General features: G+C 46.2%; 1 protein-coding gene across 2 annotated transcripts in view; it reads right to left on the bottom strand.

The window, feature by feature from the left end:
• The window catches only part of RtGEF (Rho-type guanine nucleotide exchange factor), a 134,022-nt gene continuing 107,511 nt past the window's right edge, over positions 1 to 26,511 (bottom strand). For both annotated transcript variants that reach the window (XM_068377107.1, XM_068377108.1), the window contains exon 14: positions 1 to 338. In XM_068377107.1, coding sequence (XP_068233208.1) covers positions 161 to 338 — 178 coding nt within the window. In that variant the 3' untranslated portion in view covers positions 1 to 160. The remainder of the gene's footprint in view (positions 339 to 26,511) is intronic.

The following is a 26,511-nucleotide window of genomic DNA, read 5'->3' as shown; positions in this document are numbered from 1 at the left end:
TTAGTCTCAGTAATAATTGTACAGTTTTATTAATCAAGAGATTTCTTACAATATAACATTGATCAGCGCCTATTGTACAAAGGTAACACCTTTCATACTAGAAAAAAAATATTTAACAATCAAAATTAATTTACTTAACAGTTCATGATAATTATTCTTATCAAGATTCTATATCCCATACAATATCATCACGTCCATGAAGTACGTGTTGCTTCAAAATATTCCTTAGATTTTTTGAAGACTGCTGTTCTAACTCAAAAGCTTTCTTTAGTAACTGATAGTCCTTCAGCAGAGCTGCAACTTGGTCTTTCAAGGCATATACGGTATCCACCAAACTCCTGAAATTTATTTGGGGTTGAAATCATTAGTAGGTATTCTATATTAATCTAAAATAATTAGCTAACAGCTACCAATTATTGTGAGTTTTCTAGGACAAAACCATTGTATTCTTTTTGCATAAATTATATCAACTTTATTAGAGATTTTAAAAATATGCAATAGACAATTGTTGAAAAATGTAAAACTTAATGGAATTCTATTCTAAACTTGCCATTCAAGTTATACTAACATTTGTACACAAATATAAACCATGAATTTAGTGAAGCTGGAATGGCCACTAAAATTTAACATGGTGGTTATAACTTCTTGTAGGTGTTTCTTGGAAATCCTTGACCACGCGTCAGACAACAAGACTAATACTTTTTACTTTTTACCTTTGCTGACTCTCAATTTTGGGTGCTGAAAAGTTTTGCTTACTTTCTAGAATTATTGGATAAGTGTACAAACATTCAGTTATTTTTGGGCTCAGCTATGTCGTCCTGATGGAAGGTTCCTTTAGGTAGCTTTCTAAGGGATATTTGGCTACTGTGATACTCCCAGAGAATTAACCACAGGTTCCCAGAATTCTAATTCCTGGCGCGAATATCCTTAATATAACTTTTAAGGATATCGCATAATATCGGGACGTATTTCTTGATACTACACATGGCAATCTTCACCCCGAATAGACTTTACGCTTAGAGAGGGGAAGAGTGGCGAAAATGAAGGGGAGCCGTTATTAATGTTACCCGGTGGATCCCCTCCCAGTACTACTACGGTGTATCCATTCCTTTAAACATAGCCATTTAAGCAAGGTGTTCTCCCACGTTGCTCTCAGTGTTGTTACTGATTTCAAGGAATATCACCATGCAATCTCCAGCATCTTCATCCGCTGGAAAGTTGAGTATTTAATCTTTCCTGTGTATAATTTTTGGCTCCCTTCTCACAGTTAAATTAACATAATTTAGGTGTGTTAAGCGGAGCAATGCCATCACCAGAGGCGGCCATTTTAGGACCGCTGTCATACGCCATAAACGCTTTATTTAGTTAGTAATACGAGGTTCCCGTTATTTAGCTATAAAGAAATTCTAGCTAGTAAGGCAAAATTATACTAGTGAAGATAAGATAGACATGTAATATTTCCTCTTTCTAATAAACGTTTCGTTCGTATACGATAGGGCCTTGGTGGTACTAGCGTAGCCGAGATCCCGACTCGAATTAGGCTAGCCTAATGCGTTTTAGTATACTTTAGTAACGTTATCCACCGTTTAACCTCTAGTTTGTTCCAACACGGAGTACTTACCTCGAACTACTTTCTTAGGAGTATCTGGGATCTCCTCCCAACCGACCAGAATTTTGTGTAGTTTACCCTACTCCCGTTTTCTATGCGGGGTAACCTCTAGCGGAGTGATACGTGCCACGAGGCGACCCGGGGTCAGAGAGCATGCTTACTCGGGTCTCGATCTCCAGTAAGGTTTCTGGTCGCGCCGCGATAACATCTCGACGCGCTCTCCTTATCCAGTGCGACCCTCTGTTTCCCTGACCCACTTTGTGTCTCACGCGGTCCCAACGTGGTCCCATTGTGCTCTTTCCATACCCTTTCCCTCTGTGTTCCTGTGTCTCGCGGTGCCTTACAGCGTGATGGAGCATGCCCGTCATTGTCCCGGGCCTATGGCCGGTAAATCGTGTGGCGCTTTTCTTTCGAAGCCTGAAGTCGACCCGCACTCCTTGTGTTCGTCGTGTAGGGGCTGCGTGTGTTCCCCTACAGCCACGTGTCTGGAGTGCGAGTCCTGGAACGAGGTGTAGTGGGTGCGATACGGCACCAAGAAGAAGAAGGCGTCCAAGAGGTTACCTAGGAAGCCGAGCGTCTCCTCGCCGCTTGCTTCTCCCGATGCTTCGTCAGATAGAGCTTCTCAGCCGCCTTCCCAAACCCAGGGTAGGGGACGAGGTAAGTCCGTGGCCGGGAAGCGGCCCATTGCTCTTCCCCTTCAGCAATGCTCCCTCCCATCTTCCTGGAGCCTTCGTCGCCTACGGATCGACACGTGAAACCACCAGCAACGCGGGACGACTCTGAGCCTTCGGGGCGGTCCTACAGGTCTTTGGGCTCCTCGTTCGAGTCATACTCTTACTCCTCGGAGGATGGAGCTCCGAGGGACCAAAGGAGAAGACGAGACAGGTCCCACAGGAGGAGGTCCCGTTCCCGTTCCAGATCTCGCCACGCCAGGAGGCACGCTGGATCCCCCAGGAGGAAGTACAGAAGAAGCCGCTCCCCTAAGGAGGAATGGGTGTGTGTCGCCATCCCGCGCAGCCAACTCCTGGGAGCTTCAGCAGTTCCGGGTACCTCTAGCTGGCTCCCAAGGGCTCGTTCTCCCACCGCAAAGTACGTCCCCTACAGCAGGTCTGAGCGTCGGGGGAAGTCCTTACTTCAGGCCCCAGGAGACAGGCATAAGTCCGCGAAGGTTCTGGCTCCATCCGCCCAGCGGAGAGAGTCGCCCCTTCGGCCTGGCAGCCATGTCCCAGCCTCCAAGTCTTCGACAAGCCGGCAGGAACGCGAGACATCTACCAGCCACGAGGAAGCCCGCAGCAGCCTGGTCCCCCGTGGGGAGAGACAAGCCCAGGACGGAGGCCTCCGTCCCAGCGGCAATGCCCGTCCTCCATCCAGAACCGCCGAGGGTATGCCGCGACAAAAAGATGCCTCCTCCACAAGCGGCACCCTCCGTCGGGGTTGCCCCTTCTCAGAAAGAGGAACATCCGACGGAGGGCCTAGGAGACGGCGTGGAAGGCTCAGCGGCCGAGGTCTCAGCATACAGGAAGGTTATAGCTCTCATTAGACGGCACCACAGGCTGGACGAGCCGAAGCCCGCCACAGACGAAGACTGGCTCTCGGGCCTCACCAGATTGGTCGATACCCCCGTGCAGCAGAGGCCCTCACTGGCTCTTCCCCTAGTTAGAGATGTTAGGCTGGGCATGGCGTATATCGGCAAAGTGGCCAGCCATGCGGACGCCCCCAAGAGTCAGAGCGCCTCCAAGCTCCTCCAGGGTCTCGAGACCCAGAAGCAGTTCTACCTCCCTGAAGGGCGCCGTGCAGGTCCCTGTACAGTAGAACCTGCAGTCGCCATCCTAGGTCAGGGGGCCGCAGAAGAGAGAGCGTCCGCCGCCCCAGTTTGCTTCTCCCTGTCGCAGACCTCCATGATGGAGGATTTGGCCATGGTCCTGGTCTACATCTCTTCGTGGCTAGATAGGTGGGCCTGAACCCTGGTGGGCTTTCAGGCCTCGCACGACCTCTCGGTTCCGGAGAACCAGACATTGCTGAAGGAGCTGATTAGCACAGGGGGTAAGGCCCTCAAGTTCCTGTCCTACCAGTCCCTCTCACAGGCAGCCAATTGGGTTCTTCGAAAAAGGGACACAGTTCTCAGCAAATTGGTCAGGAGGCTTCAAAACAGAGAAGAGAGGGCCCTTAGGAACTTACCCCTGTGGGGTGAGTCAGTGTTCCCTCTGCAGGCGGTGGAGGAGACGGTAGAGAGGGTCAGGAAACTGAAGGATGCAGGAGAGCCCAGACCCCCTCCAACAAGAAGACCATCTTCCGACGTCTCTCTCCCTCCCCGCGCATCACCTAGCCAACCCAGAAGGGACGGGGCCGACTACGGCCTGGCCCCAATCTTCGCCGCCCCCCCCGTAGAGGAGCTCCGACTTCGCAGTCAGCCTTCAGGCCTTCCTATTCGGGCTCCAGGAGAGAGCGTTCAGGCCGCGCCTCTCGAAGGAGGTAGGAAGAGAGGCCCCCTACTCCTGCTGACGCCTCAGGTGGGGGGATGCCTCAAATGATCTTGGCAAGCATGGCGGGACCACGGAGCGGATCCGTGGACCATAGCTGTACTAAAGGAAGGGTACAGGCTGCCCTTCCTAGCGGACCCCCCCCCTCTGATCCCAGATCAACAGGCGGAGTGGTTGGCACCCAAGGACCCTTTGAGAGTAGCAGCGTTGCAGGAAGAAGTCTCGGCAATGCTGGCGAAAGGGGCAGTAGAGCCAGTCAAGAACCCAGGTCCAGGGTTCTACAGCAGGCTCTTCCTGGTGGAGAAGGCGACAGGGGCCTGGAGACCAGTCATAGACCTCTCAGCCCTCAACAAATTCGTGTGCAAGACCGACTTCAAGATGGACACCCCGAAGTCGGTCCTAGCGGCCTTGAGGGAGGGGGACTGGCCCCAATCTTCGCCGCCCCCCCGTAGAGGAGCTCCGACTTCGCAGTCAGCCTTCAGGCCTTCCTATTCGGGCTCCAGGAGAGAGCGTTCAGGCCGCGCCTCTCGAAGGAGGTAGGAAGAGAGGCCCCCTACTCCTGCTGACGCCTCAGGTGGGGGGATGCCTCAAATGATCTTGGCAAGCATGGCGGGACCACGGAGCGGATCCGTGGACCATAGCTGTACTAAAGGAAGGGTACAGGCTGCCCTTCCTAGCGGACCCCCCCCCTCTGATCCCAGATCAACAGGCGGAGTGGTTGGCACCCAAGGACCCTTTGAGAGTAGCAGCGTTGCAGGAAGAAGTCTCGGCAATGCTGGCGAAAGGGGCAGTAGAGCCAGTCAAGAACCCAGGTCCAGGGTTCTACAGCAGGCTCTTCCTGGTGGAGAAGGCGACAGGGGCCTGGAGACCAGTCATAGACCTCTCAGCCCTCAACAAATTCGTGTGCAAGACCGACTTCAAGATGGACACCCCGAAGTCGGTCCTAGCGGCCTTGAGGGAGGGGGACTTCATGATGTCCATAGACCTCAAGGACGCCTACTTCCAGGTCCCTGTCCATCCTTCCAGCAGGTAGTACCTAAGGGTGAAATGGGGTACTCAAACGTTGCAGTTCAAGACCCTCTGCTTCGAACTGTCGACAGCTCCTCAGGTCTTCACGAGGATCTTCGCAACAGTTTCAACCTGGGCACACGAACAGGGCATCCGCCTGATTCGGTACCTAGAAGACTGGTTGTTGCTTTCAGCCTCAGAGGAAGTACTGAGGGAGCAAGGCGCAAAGCTCCTGCAGTTCTGTAACGTCTTAGGTATCACCATCAACCTGCAAAAGTTCCAACTGATACCCTCCACCAGGATGACCTACCTTGGAATGGTCCTAAACTCCTGGTTGGCGAAAGCCTTCCCCTCCGCGGAGAGACTGGACAACCTGGAACAGATACTCCGGCCCTTCCTGTCGGGCCAGCCCAGGAGAGCCAAGGACTGGCAAAGACTGATAGGCCACCTCGTGCCGTTGGAGAAGTTAGTCCCCCAGGGGAGGCTCAAACTCAGGGGAGTGCAGTGGAACCTGAAGGAGCTCTGGAACCAGGGGGACTCCGGAGACGAAGGAAGTCCTGGAGGTGTGGCACGTCAGATCGAACACCCTCAAGGGAATGCCCTTCGAAGATGCTTCTGTTCACGGACGCGTCCAAGGAGGGTTGGGGTGCCCATCTCCTCGACAAGACAGCAAAAGGAAAATGGGAAGGCAAGGAGATGAGCCTGCACATAAACGTGCTAGAGATGATGGCAGTACAAAGGGCATGCCTAGAGTTTGTCTATCTGCTCCGGGAAAACACCGTGGCGCTGATGTGCGACAACGCCACGGTGGTGGCCTACGTAAAAAAGCAAGGAGGACTGAAGTCGAAGGAACTGTGCAGTCTCACGATGGAGTTCCTAGAATGGGCCGAAGTAGAGCAAATCAAAATCTCAGCCAGGTTCATTCTGGGCTAGAGAAACGTCCTGGCCGACGGCCTCAGCAGGATGGGACAAGTGGTAGGGTCCGAGTGGTCCCTGCACCCAGAAGTGGCCAAGTCCCTCATTCTGAAGTGGGGCTCGCCGGTGAAAGACCTCTTCGCCACCCATGAGACTGAACACACAGCTCCCCGTGTTTTGTTCTCCTGTGCCAGATCCAGCAGCAGCGTTTGAGGACGCCTTCCAACACCCTTGGGACAACCTCGACGTTTACGCCTTCTCTCCCTTCGGGATGCTCAGACAGGTCCTCAACAGGGTGAGACGGGCGGAGAACCTGTGGATGACTTTGGTAGCGCCTTGGTGGCCGGAGAGAGAGTGGTTCGCGGATCTAAAGGAACTGGCGCGCCTTCCACCTTGGCCTCTTCCGGACAGACCAGACCTTCTCTGGCAGCCTCACTTCCACAGGTTCCACGAAAACCCTCGGTTATCGAGCGTCTCTTGAGGAAGGAAGGATATTCATCGAGGACGGCATCGAGGATGTCAGGGTACCTGAGACGTTCGTCAGTCGCGGTATACCAGGCGAAGTGGGCTACCTTCACTAAGTGGTGCTCCTCGAAGAACATCAGGCCGTTAGGGGCCTCCATTCACGAGTAGCAGACTTCCTGGTCTATCTCAGGGACGAAGTAGGCACGTCTATCCCAGCCATCAAAGGAGTCCGGGCAGCACTGGGACAAGTCTTCCTCCTGAAGGGCCATCGACTTAGGAGCCTCCAGACATATCTCGATGCTCATCAAGAACTTCGAGCAGTCGTGCCCCCCCCCCCCCCCCCCCCCCCCCCAGGCCGCTAGAGTGTCCCAGTGAGATGTGGCTAGAGTATTGAAGATGCTTTCGGAACCTCCATTCGGGCCCCTCAAGGACATCTTAGACAAGGAGCTCACCCTCAAGATGGTCTTTCTGTTAGCTCTGGCATCAGCAAAACGGGTAGGTGAGATTCATGGGCTGTCTTACGAGGTCTCACTCTCGAAGGGATGGCGAGAAGCTACCTTCAGATTCTTACCCTCCTTCATAGCCAAGACTCAAAATCCAGCTGTTTGGGACCCCAAGTTTGAAGGCTTCTCAGTGCCAGCTATCCCTCGTTCGGACAACCCGAGGGACTTGCTTCTGTGTCCAGTCAGGGCAGTACGTAAGTACCTCGAGAGGACTGCCAAACTTCGCCCCGAAACCAAGAGTCTGTTCGTCTCCTCGGGACTGGTAAAGAAGCCAGTCTCCAAAAATACGATCTCCTTCTGGCTACGGCAGGTGATCATAAGAGCCTACAGTAGTGCAGGGGTTCCTCTTCCGGGAAAGCCTAGACCCCACGACATTAGAGGACTAAGTACTTCGTTGGCCTTTGAGAAGTGGACCAAATCCTGAGGGCAGGTACATGGTCTAGTCAGTCAACCTTCACAGCTCACTACTTAAAGGATTGTTCGAGGAGGTCCCTGGACGGATTCTCTCTCAGTCCCGTCATTTCCGCGCTCCAAAAGATTTAAAGGTGTAGCCCCGGGAAAACCACGGGCAGTAAGTCCAAGAGACACAGGATCCTTCCTTACCCCTCTTTTCCCCTATTACCTTCCCTGAAATGACCTAAAATCCTCTAACGGCCATGGGATACACTGTCAGTAGAAGAATGCGTCTCCAAGGATTTTTTGCAGAGGTGAGTTACTTAGACACTAAGATAGTTTATTGAGTAGTTTTCCTTATTTTCTCGTGTTTTCCTTTGGGGTCAGCAGAACCTAGCCTCCTATCTAGGTTCCTTTTCTCTCCTCGTCACGGTCTCTAGGTCCTGAAGGACACTCTCACCTCCTAAGGTATAAGTCTCCTAAGAAAGTAGTTCGAGGTAAGTACTCCGTGTTGGAATAAATCACAAATTTTAAGTAATTTGTATTTTTCCTAACGGTACTTACCTCGAACTACTTTCGGGTTATGGCCCGCCCATCCTGCCCTGAGTGCCTTACAGGACTACGTAGAAACCTATCCGTCAAAACTTACTGGAGATCGAGACCTGAGCAAGCATGCTCTCTGACCCCGGGTCGCCTCGTGGCACGTATCACTCCGCCAGAGGTTACCCCGCATAGAAAACGGGAGTAGGGTAAACTACACTAAATTCTGGTCGGTTGGGAGGAGATCCCAGATACTCCTAAGAAAGTAGTTTGAGGTAAGTACTGTTAGGAAAAATACAAATTACTTAGAATTTGTGATATCGTTTTTATTAATTCGGTCGGAGATATAGATATCTCCTAAAACTACTAGCATAATTTGAGTCTTCTCTTTTGGAGAAATGAGGATAAACCCTTCATTCCCCTGAGTGCCGCCAGCCCAGGAGACAACCCTATCTTCTGTTATTGCCATTGAGTAGTGTACTCCGGCTTGACTGGGATAGTGTTTTCTGTCGATCTTCTTTGCTGGTGAGTATCCCGGCTTTGAAATACGACAATAACTCAGGGTATTCTGTCTTGATGCCGACAACGCTACTGATGGGGAAATGTTCATTTCCCTGCAAGTTACACAGTTGCCGACATAGGAAGTTCAGCGTCCCTAGTCCACAACCGAAAGTGGGTAGTATAATTGCTGCCACCTTTCTCCTTTGTGGACTAGAAGACGTGTCTTATATCCGGCAACGTCTCAGGCTAGGGAATCGTTGTTCCTCTGCCGCCGGTATAGTAAACTGTTTCCTTGATTTACAGCTGAAAGTAGGAGGCATACCTGCCGCCTCCTTTCTATGTAAAATATAAGACCCTTTCCCTTCCCCTTCTGTCGATTCCTGTGGCTGGTATTCTACAATCACCCTGCTTGTCGGGCTGACTGGGTTACCGGCAGGGCTCCTACAAAGGCGGTTAGGTTGCCGCTTCGACCATCTCCATAACAGAAGCCAAGCTCTGGGAAAGGTTGAGCCGGCTCTGACGGCTGGCAGTGGGAAACCCATTACACTTTTGTGTATTCTTCAGTCCTCCCTTGGTCTGCCATCCACAAAACCTGTAACAGGCAGTACAGCCGGCAACAGAAATTGTGGCTGGATGGAAGCTAAAATCAATGCATTCTCTCCCCTTTCATTTGAATCCTCATTCTGGAAAGAAGGCAGTAGAGACAGTAGTCCCTACAACCCTAATTATTGTACTAAACTATAATAATACGGTAGTCCTTCTCTCCATTCTTTCTCTCTTTCTGTCGGCTAGTGCCGCCAAGTACTAGCCTAACCCGGTAGCATACTGGCAAAACAAAGACAATACAGTAGCCAGTATTCTTGCAGTATAACAATACAGCAGTTAGAAAACTACAGTATATAATGATACAGTAGTATGAAATTTCTGACATACTCTGTATCCTTTCAGAGTCCGTTGTTGAGACCGTTCAGAAAATGTTGAGGCAAAGTATTCCTTCAACATTCTGATGTATCCTAGATCATCGGAACACCAATGATTACCCTTCAGTATTAATATTCTACAAGTGGTGGAGTTAGTGTTAGTATACACTGACTCCGCCTCTATGTACGAGAGTTATTCCACTCTGTATTTTCCCTAATAAGGAAATTAAAAATATTAATATTGGGGGAGGTCACAGCAATTGCCTGGAGGGGAAACACAGATATGTGTCTTTCTTATTTCCTTTCTAGTGTACTATCCTAAACTATAATAATAATAGTAATGTACAGTACAGTATACCATTTTATGCATGTGAAAATTTATCAGTGAGATAAATTACCCCATACCCATTTCACTCTTTCTTCCTTACAGGAGAAGGCTAAGGTGAAGTGTGCAGTCCTGTTCTGCAACCACAAAAGTAGGGACTTTTGTGGCCACAAGATGTGCAGGTTTCATGCGCCCTGCTCCATCGCAACTGAAACCCTGAGGGATACTGCGAGGGAAACGCTTTGGAAATGGGTAAGAGGGTTCCAGAAGAACTCTCCGGGACCTTACCTGCCAAACGAAGCTATGAGATGCCTTCTGTTCCCTAAGGCCCAATACGACGCGGTTGTGCCTCAGTCACAGGTCAAGCCTCCCTTCATCCAGCTGACAATAGAGGCTGAGATCAATAAGGCTCTTGAAGGCATGGACATCCATCAAGACCGGATGTCGAAGGTGTCCTCAGACACCGAAAAGGATCTTCTACAATAAAATCCTGAAGAAGACCACCCGTGGAGGAAGAAGGATCTGTATCAACAATAACGGAAGACCCTCAGTTTTCTGTGACGGCATATCAACCTGTGCCGTCAACCTCTTCGGCCCCAACTCCTCATTTGGACCCGCTGATAACCAAGGGCGAGGCGCTCCTGGAGCAGCTGCAACAGATGATGGAATCGTTCCACAAGGAACAACAAAAGAGGAGGAGAGAAGTCAGAGAAGCGACACGCTCGGGCATTCTCAGAGGCTTTCACAAGCCTATCAAAGTCTCAGACTTACCTCAGTGCTCCGAGACCAACCCCTGGAGGTATGCAGAGTATATGCCCATGATGAATGGGAAACTACATCTCCGAGAAGATGGGGGCCAAACCCCTCGAAGATCTCCAATTCTGGCCTAACATTTTGACTTACCCAGAATGTTGCGTGAAATTGCGGGATGAACCAGCATCTCGAGAGGAGACAGAACCTAAGGAGATCATGATCTTTGAACATGACAAGGTGCAGGCTCTCTTGACTAATACCCTAAAGAAACCCGGTTATACCAACTCAAAGGTTGCAGCTTTGAGCAAGAGACAGAGGCACCCTACCTTCCTTGCTCCTTCCTCCAGAGCTTTCCCCTTTTCGGCCAAAGCTCTCAACTGCGTGCTGAAAGCAGTTGACGCGGGCAAACCATGCCCTATGCTAGAGGAGTGCAGACCATTGTCTCTAGCTTTGCCTACCTGCGAGAAGGAATGGAACGAGGTTAATTTAACCTTCTCAATCTCGAAACTGGATCCAGAGATAGCAGGACAACAGTTCAACGAGAACCTTCCAAAGTTGTTGGAACATCTCTGAGAAGGGAACAGGAGACAAAAGAGAGACTAGCTGCCACTTTGTCTCTCCAAAACTGTATGGAGATGTGTGCAGGCCTCTCAAATACCCCAGATATGTACATGGTCCTAGCCAAGATGCACATGGCTACCCTTGTAAAGGACATGTACACTTTTGTAAAGGCCAGGAGGGCCTGTAGAGAGCATGTGTTTGCCAATGCAACGGTCAAGCACAACCCCGGGAAGTTGATCACTTCATGCATCTAGGGCAAGGACCTCTTCCCAAAAGCTGCCATGGAGAATAGGAACCTTCTCCAGCAGTGGGGCATGTCTTCCAAGAGGAAATCATCCTCTGACGCTGGTCCCCAACCCAAGAACAGGAAGACAAAGAAGCCACGTGTGTCTCACAGACCTGCACAACATCCTACTGTCACCATGACCACAGTGCCCCAAATGGTTGCCCAGCCGCAAACCACCTCCCAAATGGTGCCCCAGCAGCTGAGAGCTCAGTCGCCAGTTTTTAACCCAGGCTTTGAGAGGCACACCACTACCTTTCGCCCTAAAGGCAGGGGCTCTTGAAGAGGCTCCTCAAGAAACCCCTCAAGGGGTAGAGGAGGATGTGGTCAGGGTAACAAACCCCCTGGAACATCTCAGCTATGAGATGCTCCAGGTAGGAGGAAGACACTTCCATTTTCGGGATCGTTGGACCTTCCATCCCTGGGCCCACAGCCTAATCAAGAATGGACTCTGGTGGAAATGGAACAAAACTCCACCCCCTTTTCCTCAATTCTTCCAACACTCCAGCCCCTTATTGGAAGAATATACCTTAGAACTCTTGACCAAAAAGGTAATAAGGAAATCGAAGTCCATCAAATTCCAGGGAAGGCTGTTTTGTGTTCCCAAGAAAGACTCGGACAAACTCGGAGTCATTCTAGACTGGTCTCCACTCAACAAGTTCATCGAGAACAACAAATTCCGGATGCTAACCCTACAACACATAAGGACCCTGTTGCCAAAAGGGGCGTAAACAGTCTCAATAGACCTGGGAGATTCTTATTGGCACCTACCAGTCAGTCACCCCCTCACCTCCTACCTAGGATTCAGACTACAGAAGACAAATTATGTCTTCACAGCCATGCCCTTTGGACTAAACATAGTCCCAAGGATATTCACAAAACTTGCGGACACAGTCGTCCAACAGCTACGCTTAGAAGGCATTCAGGTAGCAGTACACATGGACGACTGGCTGGTGTCGGCAGCATCCAAGACAGCTTGTCTGCAGGCAGCCACGAAGGTGATTCAGTTCCTGGATTATCTGGGCTTCAAGATCAACTACAAGTTGTCTCGCCTCTCTCCAGCTCAGGAGTTTCAATGGTCAGGAATCCATTGGAACTTGCAGTCACACCGCCTCTCCATTCCACCGAAGAAGAGGAGAGAGATTGCGGAATCTGTCAAGAGACTACTGAAATTCAACAAGATTTCTAGATGCCAACAGTAAAGAGTACGGGGCTCTCTCCAGTTTGCAGCAGTGACAGACCCAGTGCTAAAAGCACAACTAAAGGATGCGTCAGGAGTCTGGAGAAGATACGCATCAAACGCTCGAAGAGATCAACAGTTTGACACCGACCTTACTGCGATCGTTTCTAAGGCTGTGGTCAAAGGTCAAGACCCTGACAAGGACAATTCCCTTACAACCAACTCGACCTTCAGTGGTCATCCACACAGATGTCTCACCAGAATGATGGGGAGGCCATTCCCATCAAAGGAAAGTACAAAGGGAACTGGTCGCATCAGTTCAAGGCCTTTCACATCAACATTCTGGAAGCCATGGCAGTCTTCCTAACGTTGAAGAGACTATCCCCTCACAGATCAGCCCACATCAGGCTGGTCTTGGACAGCGATGTAATAGTGCAATGTCTGAACCGACAAGGCTCGAGATCGCCTTACATCAATCACGTGTTATTAGCCATCTTTCGCTTGGCAAGGAAGAAAAGATGGCACTTATCAGCAGTTCACCTGCAAGGGTTCCGCAATCTGACGGCGGACGCTCTATCCAGGCAAAGGCCGATAGAGACAGAATGGTCCCTGGACGCAGACTCATTCTCGTTCATCTTGGAAAAAGTCCCGGAACTGCAGATCGACCTCTTCGCAACGAGCGACAACAAGAAACTACCTTGATATGTGGCCCCTTAGGAAGAACCTTGGGCAGAAGCGACGGACGCCATGTCCCTCGATTGGAACAGATAGAATCATATCTATCTGTTCCCACCAACAAATCTCTGGCTGAAGGTCCTCAACAAGCTGAGATCCTTCAAGGGAACAGCTGCAGTAGTGGCCCCCAAATGGCCCAGGAGCAATTGGTTCCCTCTAGTCATAGAACTGTAACTGAAGCTGTTTCCTCTACCGAATCCAGTTCTATCCCAGCTGGTTCAGAAGTCGACTGTCTACGCTTCACCATTGAGAACCCAAAACCTACATCTCATGATTTTCTTGCCTTATTAGCCAAGAAAAGGTTCAGGATCTCATAAGACAACATCGATTTTATAGAAGAATACAAGTCAAAGTCAACCGGAAGACAATACGAATCGTCTTGGAAGAAGTGGGTTTCCTTTGTGAAACCAAAGAGACCGGCAGAAATCTCGATAGACTTCTGCCTTTCCTTCTTCATCTACCTTCACAAACAAGGCCTGGCTTCCACCACTATAACTACATGTAAGGCAGCTTTGACTAGACCTCTTCTTTACGCCTTCCAGGTGGATCTGTCAAACGAAATCTTCAATAAGATTCCGAAAGCATGCGCTAGACTCAAACCAGCAACCCCTCCAAAGCCCATATCATGGTCCTTGGACAAAGTCTTGCACTATGCTTCGAATTTGAACAACTTAGATTGTATCCTAAAGGATGTACAGTGAACCCTCGCTACTTCGCGGTTCGACCATCGCGGATTCACCACTTCGCGGATTTTTTTCATAACGCATGTATATACATATATCGCGGATTTTCCGGAAATTTCGAAAATACCGCGATGTGACCGATGGTGCGAGATGGAGAAAGTAAGGAAAATTGAATCATGATTGATTTTCAATATAAATGAAACTTTGAGGAGCAACAAAGATATCATTTGTTAGAGAGATAGAGAGAGGTAAGGAATGGGAGGTAGTGAAAAGTAGCCCAAAGAGAGAGAGAGAGAGAGAGAGAGAGAGTGTGTGTGTTGTTTTAAATGTAATAAACAAAAAAATTTCATAGGTTATAACACATTGGTGCTTATGTAATATCAACTGTATACTGTAGACGGTTTGAATAAGTTAAGAAATGGTATAAACGATACTTTGTTAGTGTATTCGTACACTCAAGACCGGCAGCTAGACGTCAGCTGATCTAATCACAGCCAAAAGTAAAACAAAAAGGAGTCAACAATACTCGATTTTTAAAACACACCCGAAATTTAGAAACAAAAGTACATGCTTTCTTCATGTGCAATTAACTATTTAAAGAGTAGCAATTTTCAAGAATAAAATGATGTTTCCCAAAAAATAGTGGTTTGCTGATGAAATCGGATGCCGTATTTTTAGCAACGATTGAAATGGATGTAAACTCGGCATAATTTTTTCATTTCGTATTTAATTGACACTAAGAAAACTAATTTTAGTTTCTTCATCTATATGTAAGTATTATATAACACGGGGGGGGAGGGAGAGAGAGAGAGAGAGAGAGAGAGAGAGAGAGAGAGAGGAGAGAGAGAGAGAGAGAGAGAGAGAGAGAGAGAGAGAGAGAGAATATCAGCTGTTGTAATTGAATGCCGTGTTTTTGTTTCGTGAGAATTTCATCGCCACGACTATAACAACAACATACTGTACTGAACTTTACAGTATTATACAGACTACTGTAATATGATAAAGCAAAATATTTGTAATAACCTATTTTATATGAAATGGGGCTATTTTTCTTGTTTAAAATTTACATTTACATACGTAAAACAACACACACACACTCACACACACACACACATACACACTCTCTCTCTCTCTCTCTCTCTCTCTCTCTCTCTCTCTCTCTCTCTCTCTCTCTCTCTCTCTCTCTCTCTCTCTCTCTCTCTCTCTCTCTCTCTAAAAGAAGGAAAAGGATGCAGTTTCCACAAAAAATGTCGATATATGCATCCTGCAACTATGAATGAGAGTAAGAAAACTCAGCAAACTGAAAAGAAAAACAAAAATGAAACAAAAAAAGAAACAAAAAAGCAGACCGCGTATATACCGCACTATGCACCAAAAAAGGCCTTTCAACCTAAAGCTCCACAAATAGAGCCCAACTACAAAGAATGCATATATAATGCCAGGGGTTGGTGCAGATATGGGGATAATTGCAGGTTTACACACAAAAATAAGTATGAAGGCGAAAGAACAAATATTATGGAAAAGTTGGATTTTTTAATGGCAGAATTCCGAGAAATGAAGAAAAGAACATCATATCAGAACAGGAAGGAAGCATGGGAGAATCCATATTATTACCAATATTAAATAATGGAAATGAAACACAAACCATAATAGTGATGAATGCACAGGGTTTAGTCACGAGTAACTCTAAAAGGAAAATAGAGTTCCTAGAAGAACTAACCCAAATTGAAAAAATAGATATATTAAATATAAGTGAAACATGGTATTCCCAAGAGACTGGCAGTGATGACCAGATAAAGGGTTTCCAAACTTATAGATCAGACAGAAAAAATAGGAATCAAGGGGGAACCGCAATATATGGAAGAGACATAAATCAAGGAAAAGTCTGTGAAAAATACAGCAACACAGAATGTGAATTGATTGCGGTAGAATTTGAATTTGAAAAACTAGTGAATATTGTAGTTTACAGACCCCCAAATACTAAGGAGTTTGACATAATAATAAAAAAAATAGATGATATATGTAGAAACCATAAAGACTGGAATATACTCCTATCCGGAGATTTTAACTTTCCTTTCGTGGATTGAAAAGAACGGATAGAAGAAAGTGGTTGTATGTATACATATAAAAAAGAGAGTAATAGTAGTGCAGAAGATAAGAGGCAATTTGAAAAGCTTCAAGATATGCTATTAGAACATAATATGCAACAAATAAACCACATTCCAACAAGAAAGGAAAATGTCCTAGATCTAGTATTTGTGAATGAGGTGAATTATGTTAAAGAAATAATAGTGTATAACACGGGAATTTCAGACCACAATGTCATAGAATTGATAGTTCATTCCAAAGCAAGTGATCACAGAATTAATAAAAGCACAAAACTTTGGGAAGGATATGGAAAATATAACTTTTACAGTAAGAATATAAAATGGTCGGAAATAAATGAAGAACTGAATAAAGAATGGAAAAATGTATTTATAAGTGATAATATACAGGTAAATACGGACATACTGTACAAAATACTGGAGAAAATTGTTGAAAAATATGTACCGAAAAAAAACAATAAACAAAAGACGTGCATACCAAGAGACAGAAGGATCTTATTTCAGAAAATTAGAAAGTGGAAGAAAAATCTTGCAAAAGAAAAAAATGTGTGGAAAATGAGAGAAATAAAATGTAAGATAGAAAATGCAGAACAAAAGATTATACAGTCGAAAGAAAATGAAAAAAGGGACTTAGAAGAAAGGACACTTCAAAATATAAAAAGAAACCCCAAAGTACTTTACTCCTATGCAAAAAAGATGAATAAAAGGAGAATAGAAATAGGCCCTCTAAGAATTGAAGGACGGCTAACGAATGAAAAAAAGGAAATATGCAACATACTAGCAGAAAAATATAAGAGTGAGTTCACGCCAAGAATTGCGAAAGAGAATAATGAAACAGAAATGAGAGAAGAAAATGTCGAATATCTAACGGATAAAGATATTAATGAAGCAGATATTGTCACGGCTATAAACGAAATTAAAAATGGATCGGCAGCCGGACCAGATGGAGTTCCAGCGATTTTGTTAAAAAAACTGCAAACACTATTGCGAAGCCGCTTGCAATACTGCTAAGACAGAGTATAGATATGAGCGAGATATATGTTAAACATAAATTAGCTTATATAACCCCTATCTTCAAAAGTGGATCAAGACTAGAGGCAAGCAATTATAGACCTGTTAGTCTAACATCACATATTATGAAAGTGTATGAGAGGGTAATAAAAAAGAAAATAATGAACCATTTGGTCAAAAATAATTTGTTTAATATGGGTCAACACGGTTTCGTACCTGGAAAAAGTACACAGACCCAACTGATAGCACACTATGAAAACATATACAATAATATGATAAATGAAAAAGACACAGATGTGATCTATCTAGATTTTGCAAAAGCCTTTGACAAGGTAGACCATAACATATTGGAGAAAAAAATGAGAAAGCATAATATTGTGGGAAAGATAGGAAAATGGGTAAAAGAATTCCTGCAAAACACAAAACATAGTGGTTGCAAATGACGAGAAATCAGATGAAGCCCAGGTAATATCTGGTGTGCCCCAAGGTACGGTATTAGCTGCACTGCTATTTGTTATTATGATCTCAGACATAGACTGTGATGTTGAAAACTCCGTAGTGAGAAGTTTCGCCGATGACACAAGAATAAGTAGAGAAATTACTTGTGATGAAGATAGGAACTCACTACAAAGAGATCTAAACAAAATATATGAATGGGCGGAGATAAATAGGATGGTATTTAACTCCGATAAATTCGAATCAATAAATTATGGAAACAGAGAAGGAATGGTGTATGCATACAAGGGACCTAATAATGAGACAATCACAAACAAGGAAGCAATTAAAGACCTTGGTGTAATTTTAAATAGGAATATGTTATGCAACGACCAAATAGCAACACTGTTGGCTAAATGTAAAGCAAAAATGGGAATGTTATTCAGACACTTTAAAACAAGAAAAGCTGAACACATGATAATGCTTTACAAAACTTATGTGCGTAGTACACTCGAGTACTGCAATGTGATATGGTACCCACACTACCAAAAGGATATTGCGCAAATAGAGAGTGTACAAAGGTCCTATACTGCTAGAATAGAAGAAGTTAAAGACCTTGACTACTGGGAAAGACTGCAATTTTTAAAACTATACAGTCTAGAAAGGAGAAGAGAACGCTACATGATAATACAAGCATGGAAGCAAATAGAAGGAATTGCTGAAAACATCATGGAGCTTAAAATATCAGAAAGAGCAAGCCGAGGTAGATTAATAGTGCCAAAAAGCATTCCAGGTAAACTGAGAAAGGCGCACAGGACATTAATCCACTACGCACCAGCATCGATAATGCAGCGACTATTTAATGTGCTGCCAGCTCATCTAAGAAACATATCAGGAGTGAGCGTAGATGTGTTTAAGAATCAGCTCGATAAATACCTAAGATGCATCCCAGACCATCCAAGACTGGAAGATGCAAAATACACCGGAAGATGCATTAGCAACTCTCTGGTGGATATACGAGGTGCCTCACACTGAGGGACCTGGGGGAACCCAAACAAAAAAAATAGAAAATAAGGTAAGGCAAGGCTCTCTCTCTCTCTCTCTCTCTCTCTCTCTCTCTCTCTCTCTCTCTCTCTCTCTCTCTCTCTCTCTCTCTCTCTCTCTCTCTCTCGTAAATTGTTTTCCTGCTTTGCTACGTATGTATGATTTTATATAGATACGGTAAATAATATTTGTAATAATGTATTTTCTAAAAGCTTTTACTGTAATACTGTATCATTATTTATCACTTTCATCATGCGCGTTAAATGCCTTCGTTTGTTTACTGAGCGTACTTTATTACGCCGTCATTTCAGGCGGCGTCATAAAGAAAAGCATTTCATTTGGAAGTCCTAAGAAAAATTAAGTAAAACATTGGTAATAACAAAATCAACATACTGTACTGAATAATCAATATAATCGATGCAAAAACTAACCTATACACAGATGTGTAAATGCGTTTGTTTCTTCATTATGATCAGAGATAAACGTAAACAAAACATTGGTTGCCATTTTTTATCGTGCTTTTTGGCGTGTTTAGGAAACGCATGATATAAAATCGCCTTTAATATTTGTGCCTGTTTTAGTTCAGGGTACTGTAGTACATGCATTAAGTGTTCTGTACATTAAAGGGTAGTTTGTTAACAGTACTACGTACAAGGGAAGGTTTTAAAAGTCTGAATATACATGTTAAATAAATAATTAAATATGGTGTCACTACTTCGCGGATTTTCACCTATCGCGGCCGGGTCTGGAACCTATCTACCGCGATAAACGAGGGTTCACTGTAACACAGAAAGTGATATTCCTGTTCGCTATAGCCTCAGGGGCTAGAGTTAGTGAAATAGTGGCCCCATCTAGAAACGAAGGCCATATTCAGTTCATAGAAGAGGGAGAACTGAATCTTTTCCCCGGTCCTACCTTTCTCGCCAAAAACGAGCTGCCCACCAAAAGGTGGGGTCTTTGGAGAATCTGTCCTCTAAAGGAAGATGTCTCTCTATGTCCAGTAGAGTGTCTTAAGGTCTATCTTCGAAGAACTTCAGACTTCAAGGAGGGAAAGCTTTTCCTAGGCGAAACCTCAGGATCAAACTTATCCCTAAAACAACTGAGGGCGAAACTCACCTACTTTATTCGCAGAGCGGATCCTGACAGTACACCCGCAGGTCATGATCCTAGAAAAGTTGCTTCCTCGTTGAACTTTGATAGACTCCGCTCATATACGGGGTGGAAATCATCTAGAGTTTTCTATAAACATTACGCGAAGCAAGTGCATGAAATAAAACACTTTGTGGTGGCGGCGGGTAGTGTTATAAAACCTGTCGTCTAGTGCTGCGATGAACAGTGGATTGCTTTGAGACTTAACAGTAGACTGGCTGAACAGGTATTAGTATCTTTGAGTGTACAGTAATACCTTTTAATGAAAATCACTCCGGTGAATTTCGGACTGTTCTATATAGGTGTAGCATCTAACCAATAACACCAGTGCCGTGTGAACATTTGGAAACATATCCAACATCTAAGTGAAATCAATCATGTGATTTCATAATAGTGAGTGGCATTTATAAATGAATTAACAGATATATATCCTCTTCCCTTACAGGTTAAAAATATATATATCCAGAGATGTAGATATGTACAAAGATTCTTTCTATGATACATTTTGCCTTTTGTATTTTTATATTTTGTCTATAAAAATAAAAGACATATAAATGTATATGCGTCTTATTCGCCCTTCATGAATATGAATAAACGATCCAGAGCCTTTTATTTTCCTAAAATAACATGCTTGAGAGTATAACCTCTGAAAGAACAACCTGGTAATCTTTACAAGTTCCACATTGTTCCTACAGAATACAAACTTTGACGCCTAATAGTCGATATCGACAATTTCCCTGCAGGGGGCAGGACAGCGGATATGACAAATAACGGTAATGTCATATATGTGAGGTCTGGGAGACCATATAAGGAACTCAGTCGAAGTAAAGGAATTTTGACGAGGGAAAAATCTATTTCTAGGTGAGGGACCTGTGTCGCCCAGTGAAATGCTCCTTAAAGCACCATTTCTAAGATATAAATACTGCTAAATATACCAGAGAAAAAAGTTGCATGGAATGCCAGGAATAAACCCAGCTCACTGTTCTTAGGTTTGTGAGGACAGAAGAGAATGTGGAAAGAAAGAATAGGCCAGACTATTCGGTGTACAGTATGTGTATCCAAAAGAAAAATGACCAGTAACCACAGAGAGGGATCCATTGCAATACTGTATGGCCAATTAAAGGACCCAATAACTCTCTAGCAGTAGTACTGTATCACAATGGGTGGCTGGTGCCCTGGCCAACCTTCTGCCTGACTTTTTAAAAGCAACCTGTCCCAACCCAGACATAGGCTAAGCTACAAAAAAATAGAGTAAAACTCATTCAGTATTAACACTTGTAACACAAAATCAAAGTAGAATAATAAACCACACCTTTGCATGTACAGTACTGTATGTACACGCAAATAGTGTTGTATCATCTGCATGAACAAGCCAAACCTCATATCATGGGTATATAAGTCATACTGTTTGCAATTTATTAACTAAACACTCATTAGTAATACTGTAGAGAAAAATGCTTCTTGAAATCCTATATGTCTGAGTTTGAAAACTATGGCCTCATGATTAATGTCAAACTGGGATTTGAGTTTTAAATAGGTGCTATTATGTCAACCAGTTTTTTCAATAAAAATGTTATTTTCATTAGTAAAATAAATTTTTGAATATACTTACCCGATAATCATGTAGCTGTCAACTCTGTTGCCCGACAGAATTCTACGGAGGGATACGCCAGCTATCACAATACTAGAAGGGGGTGTTCTTACCAGCGCCACCTGTGGCCAGGTACTCAAGTACTTCTTGTTGACACCTCCTCAATTATTCCTCGGTCCCACTGGTTCTCTATGGGGAGGAAGGGAGGGTCAATTAAATCATGATTATCGGGTAAGTATATTCAAAAATTTATTTTACTAATGAAAATAACATTTTTCAATATTAAACTTACCCGATAATCATGTAGCTGATTCACACCCAGGGGGGTGGGTGAAAACCAGTGTACAAGATTAAAGGATAGCTAAGTATCCCATATTTCATATAACAGTTATCTCAAATAACAATGAAATAATAAGTACCTGGTAAGGAAGTCGAATTGAACCGTTACTCTGTCTCTTTTTTAAGTTCGTCTTCCTTACTGAGCGCAGCGTTCCTCTTGGAGGCTGAATCAACCCAAAGGTGCTAAAGTATACAGGGCTGCAACCCATACTAAAGGACCTCATCACAACCTTTAACCTCGGCGCTTCTCAAGAAAGAATTGACCACCCGCCAAATCAACAAGGATGTGGAAGGCTTCTTAGCCGACCGAACAACCCATAAAAAGTATTCAAGAGAAAGGTTAAAAAGTTATGGAATTATGGGAATGTAGTGGCTGAGCCCTCGCCTACTACTGCATTCGTTGCTACGAATGGACCCAGGGTGTAGCAGTACTCGTAAAGAGACTGGACATCTTTGAGATAGAATGATGCGAACACTGACTTGCTTCTCCAATAGGTTGCATCCATAACACTCTGCAGAGAACGGTTTTGTTTGAAGGCCACTGAAGTAGCCACAGCTCTCACTTCATGTGTCCTTACCTTCAGCAAAGCAAGGTCTTCTTCCTTCAGATGAGAATTTGCTTCTCTAATCAGAAGCCTGATGAAGTAAGAAACTGAGTTCTTAGACATTGGTAGAGAAGGCTTCTTGATAGCACACCATAAGGCTTCTGATTGTCCTCGTAATGGTTTTGACCTTCTTAAATAGTACTTAAGAGCTCTAACAGGGCAAAGTACTCTCTCTAGTTCGTTCCCCACCATGTTGGACAGGCTTGGGATCTCGAACGACTTAGGGCAAGGACGGGAAGGAAGCTCGTTTTAGCCAAAAAAAACCGAGCCGCAAGGAACATGTAGCCGTTTCAGATGTGAAACCTATGTTCCTGCTGAAGGTGTGGATCTCACTTACTCTTTTACCTGTTGCTAAGCACACGAGGAAAAGAGTTTCTAATGTGAGGTCCTTAAAAGAGGCTGATTGGAACGGTTCAAATCCTGATGACATTAGGAACCTTAGGACCACGTCTAGATTCCAGCCTGGAGTGGACAACCGACGTTCCTTTGAGGTCTCAAAAGACCTAAGGAGGTCCTGTAGATCTTTGTTGGAGGAAAGATCCAAGCCTCTGTGGCGGAAAACCGCTGCCAACATACTTCTGTAACCCTTGATCGTAGGAGCTGATAGGGATTTTACGTTCCTTAGATGTAACAGGAAGTCAGCAATCTGGGTTACAGTGGTACTGGTTGAGGAAAAACTGCATTGGCCTTGCACCAGCTTCGGAAGACTTCCCATTAAGACTGCTAGACTCTGAGAGTGGATGTCGTCCTTGCTCTGGCAATCGTTCTGGCTGCCTCCTTCGAAAAGCCTCTAGTTCTTGAGAGACTTTCGATAGTCTGAAGGCAGTCAGACGAAGAGCGTGGAGGTTTGGGTGTACCTTCTTTACGTGAGGTTGACGCAGAAGGTCCACTCTAGGAGGAAGAGTCCTGGGAACGTCGACCAGCCATTGCAGTACCTCGGTGAACCCTTCTCTCGCGGGTCAGAGGGGAGCAACCAACGTCAACCGTGTCCCTTTATGAGAGGCGAACTTCTGAAGTACCCTGTTGACAATCTTGAACGGCGGGAATGCATACAGGTTGAGATGGGACCAATCCAGCAGAAAGGCATCCACGCGAACTGCTGCTGGGTCTGGAATCGGAGAACAATACAAGAGGAGCTTCTTGGTCATCGAGGTAGCGAATAGAACTATGGTTGGCAGACCCCACAGGGCCCAAAGTCTGCTGCAAACAATCTTGTGAAGGGTCCACTCTGTGGGGAAGACCTGACCCTTACGGCTGAGGCGATCTGCCATGACATTCATATCGCCCTGAATGAGCCTCGTTACCAGCGTGAGCTTTCGATCTTTGACCAAATGAGGAGGTCCCTTGCGATCTTGAACAATTTCCTCGAATGAGTCCCTCTCTGCTTGGAGATGTAAGCCAAGGCTGTGGTGTAGTCGGAGTTCACCTCCACCACCTTGTTAAGCTGGAGGGACTTGAAGTTTATCAAGGCCAGATGAACTGCCAACAACTCCTTGCAATAGATGTGAAGTGTCCTTTGCTCCTGATTCCATGTTCCCGAGCATTCCTGTCCGTCCAGTGTCGCACCCCAGCCCGTGTCCGATGCGTCCGAGAAGAGACGGTGGTCGGGGGTCTGAACAGCCAAAGGTAGACCTTCCTTGAGAAGAATGCTGTTCTTCCACCACGTTAGAGTAGACCTCATCTCTTCGGAAACAGGAACTGAGCCCGTCTCTAGCGTCATGTCCTTTATCCAGTGAGCAGCTAGATGATACTGAAGGGGGCGGAGGTGGAGTCTCCCTAACTCGATGAACAGGGCCAGCGATGAAAGTGTCCCTGTTAGACTCATCCCCTGCCTGACTAAGCATCGGTTCCTTCTCAGCATGCTCTGGATGCATTCTAGGGCTTGGAAGATCCTTGGGGCCGACGGACAAGTCCGAAAAACTCGACTCTGAAGATCCATACCCAAGGAAACAATGGTCTGGGATGGAACGAGCTGAGACTCCTCAAAATTGACCAGGAGGCCCAGTTCCTTGGTCAGATCCATAGTCCATTTGAAAATCTCCAGACAGCGACGACTTGTGGGAGCTCTTAAAAGCCAGTCGTCTGACGGAGCCGGACACAAGATCATGATACTGCTGCACAGTCTGTAAACTGACAATCATGGGCAAGCGAGGAAGTACAGTGACAACCCGAATCTGTCTAGACTATCTGGGTCGTACAGACAACTCCTTAACGGGTTGCTGAGGTTGCCGCACTGCGTCACAACAAGTCCCTTCTGTTGGTTGTTGAACGTCTTCCCCGTGACACATTGACTCCGTAAACAAAAATCCTCTAACAAGGACTAAGCTTGGACTGCATGTCATGCAACACAGCTCAAGGTCTATGGGAGCAGGTGTGGTAACAGACGGGATTAGCGGCTGAAGTGGAACCATTACCTTCCCTGTAAGCATGTTATGCTTAAATAAAAGTCCATAAGAGGTTATGCAGCTAAAGGCTCCCTCCAAATGACAGAGTCCTCAAGGGAATATCAGAAGGAGGGAGAAAAGAACTTTCTCATCTACAGGGACCTTATCCTAGAAAAGCTAAGTTCTCTGAGTGAGGGTTCACTGGTGCAAAAGCAGCAGACTAGAAGGCAACGTTATGAAACTGCTTGACAGTCTAGTGAGTTGGCAACAACCCAAGATATGTGAGAAGCATGCGGTAAGGTATGCAGAGCATGATGAATGCAGAGTATGCTGTATGCAGAGCATGCTGTAAGTAGAGCATGTTGTATGCAGAGCATGCTGAATGCAGAGCATGCTGTATGCAGAGCATGTTGTATGCAGAGCATGCTGAATGCAGAGCATGCTGAATGCTGAGCATGTAGTAAGCAGAGCCTGTTTAACATTTCTCAGAAATTCCATGACCAGTGCTAGAGTGCTTTATGCATGCTTGCATGGGGTTTAAAAATCAACATAATGTTTACCTTACATTCATAACTCATGATTCATATTTTTGCCATGGTTTGAAAATGGAGGTAAGGTATGCTGAACAGCAGAGTCAGAACGAGCTGGAACAACAACAGTGGAAGGTGCAGAAAGTTCCTGTTCCTGTGGTATGAGTGGAGCGTGAAGAGACCGAGGTTGCGCAGAACAAGGTAAAGTTCCCGCAAGCAGAGGTGTCTGAGGCGCAGGATCAGGGTGCACGGGTTGAGTTCGGTGCAGCAGCTGAGGAGACTGACTCACAGGTGGAAGAGGTTGTACCTCCACCGAGAGTTGCACCACCGGTGGAGCAGCCAGGGGAGGAGGAGGAAGAGTGTGGTAATCCTCCTGATCCCAAACCGAAGGTTGCCTTAAAGAAGGCTGAGGCTGAACAACACTGGGAACAGCGAACACAGAAAGAGGTTCAACATCGTACGCCTGGCAGATGGTGCTGCGACTGGGTGCAGCGAGTGCAGGCGGGTAGAGCACTGGCTGAACGGGTGCAGGGGAGGTGCAACACTCTCAGCCCGACACTCACACAACAGGTCCGAAAGCTGTGCTTGCATGGACTGTAGTAGAGTCCACAACATCGTACGCCTGGCAGAAGGTGCTGCGCCTGGGTGCAGCGAGTGCAGGCGGGGTGCAGCACAGGCTGAACGGGTGCAGCCGGTTGGTGCACCACCGGTGCAGGCGGGTGCAGCACAGGCTGAACGGGTGCAGCCGGTTGGTGCACCACCGGTGCAGGCGGGTGCAGCACAGGCTGAACGGGTGCAGGCGGTTGGTGCACCACCGGTGCAGGAGGAGGAGGAGGTGCAACACTCTCAGCACGACACTCACGCATCAGGTCCGAAAGCTGTGCTTGCATGGACTGTAGTAGAGTCCACAACATCGTACGCCTGGCAGGTGGTACTGCGATCAGGCGGAGCGAGCATAGGGGGGGGGAGTGTAGGCGCACTCTCAGCCCGACAAACTGATGACTGAGGAGAGTCAGAGCTAACCCAATGACTGCATCCGGGTTGTTGAACTTTACTTCGTACGTCTGGCATAGGTCTGGACTTTACGTTTAAGAGGTCTTGAGACCTGAGACCAGCGTAACTCTGCCTTTATTTTCTCCTCTAAATCTCTTCTGCAGACGAGCAAAATAAGGGCTCAATCGTCTGCGGGTGGGAGTGACGGTCTCGGTAAGACACGCCCACAACCACCGAGGATACTTCTGTGCGCCGATCAAGGCCTGCCGAACCCTTATGCCCTTCGACATTGCTTCTCCCCTGGGCTTGGGAGCTTGCAAGAGGTCCCGGACTGGGAGGACGACTGGCGCGCACAAAAGTACCCTCACGCATAACACTGACATACTTTGCACTAATCACTTATCACTTTGATTTCTGTTTGCACTTATTTCACTGAACTCGAAACTTTAAGTGGTTTGTACCTGAAACACG

This window comes from Palaemon carinicauda, chromosome 7, assembly GCF_036898095.1.
Source record: "Palaemon carinicauda isolate YSFRI2023 chromosome 7, ASM3689809v2, whole genome shotgun sequence".
Lineage (NCBI taxonomy): Eukaryota > Metazoa > Arthropoda > Malacostraca > Decapoda > Palaemonidae > Palaemon > Palaemon carinicauda.
This window is presented reverse-complemented; position numbering and strand designations above follow the sequence as displayed.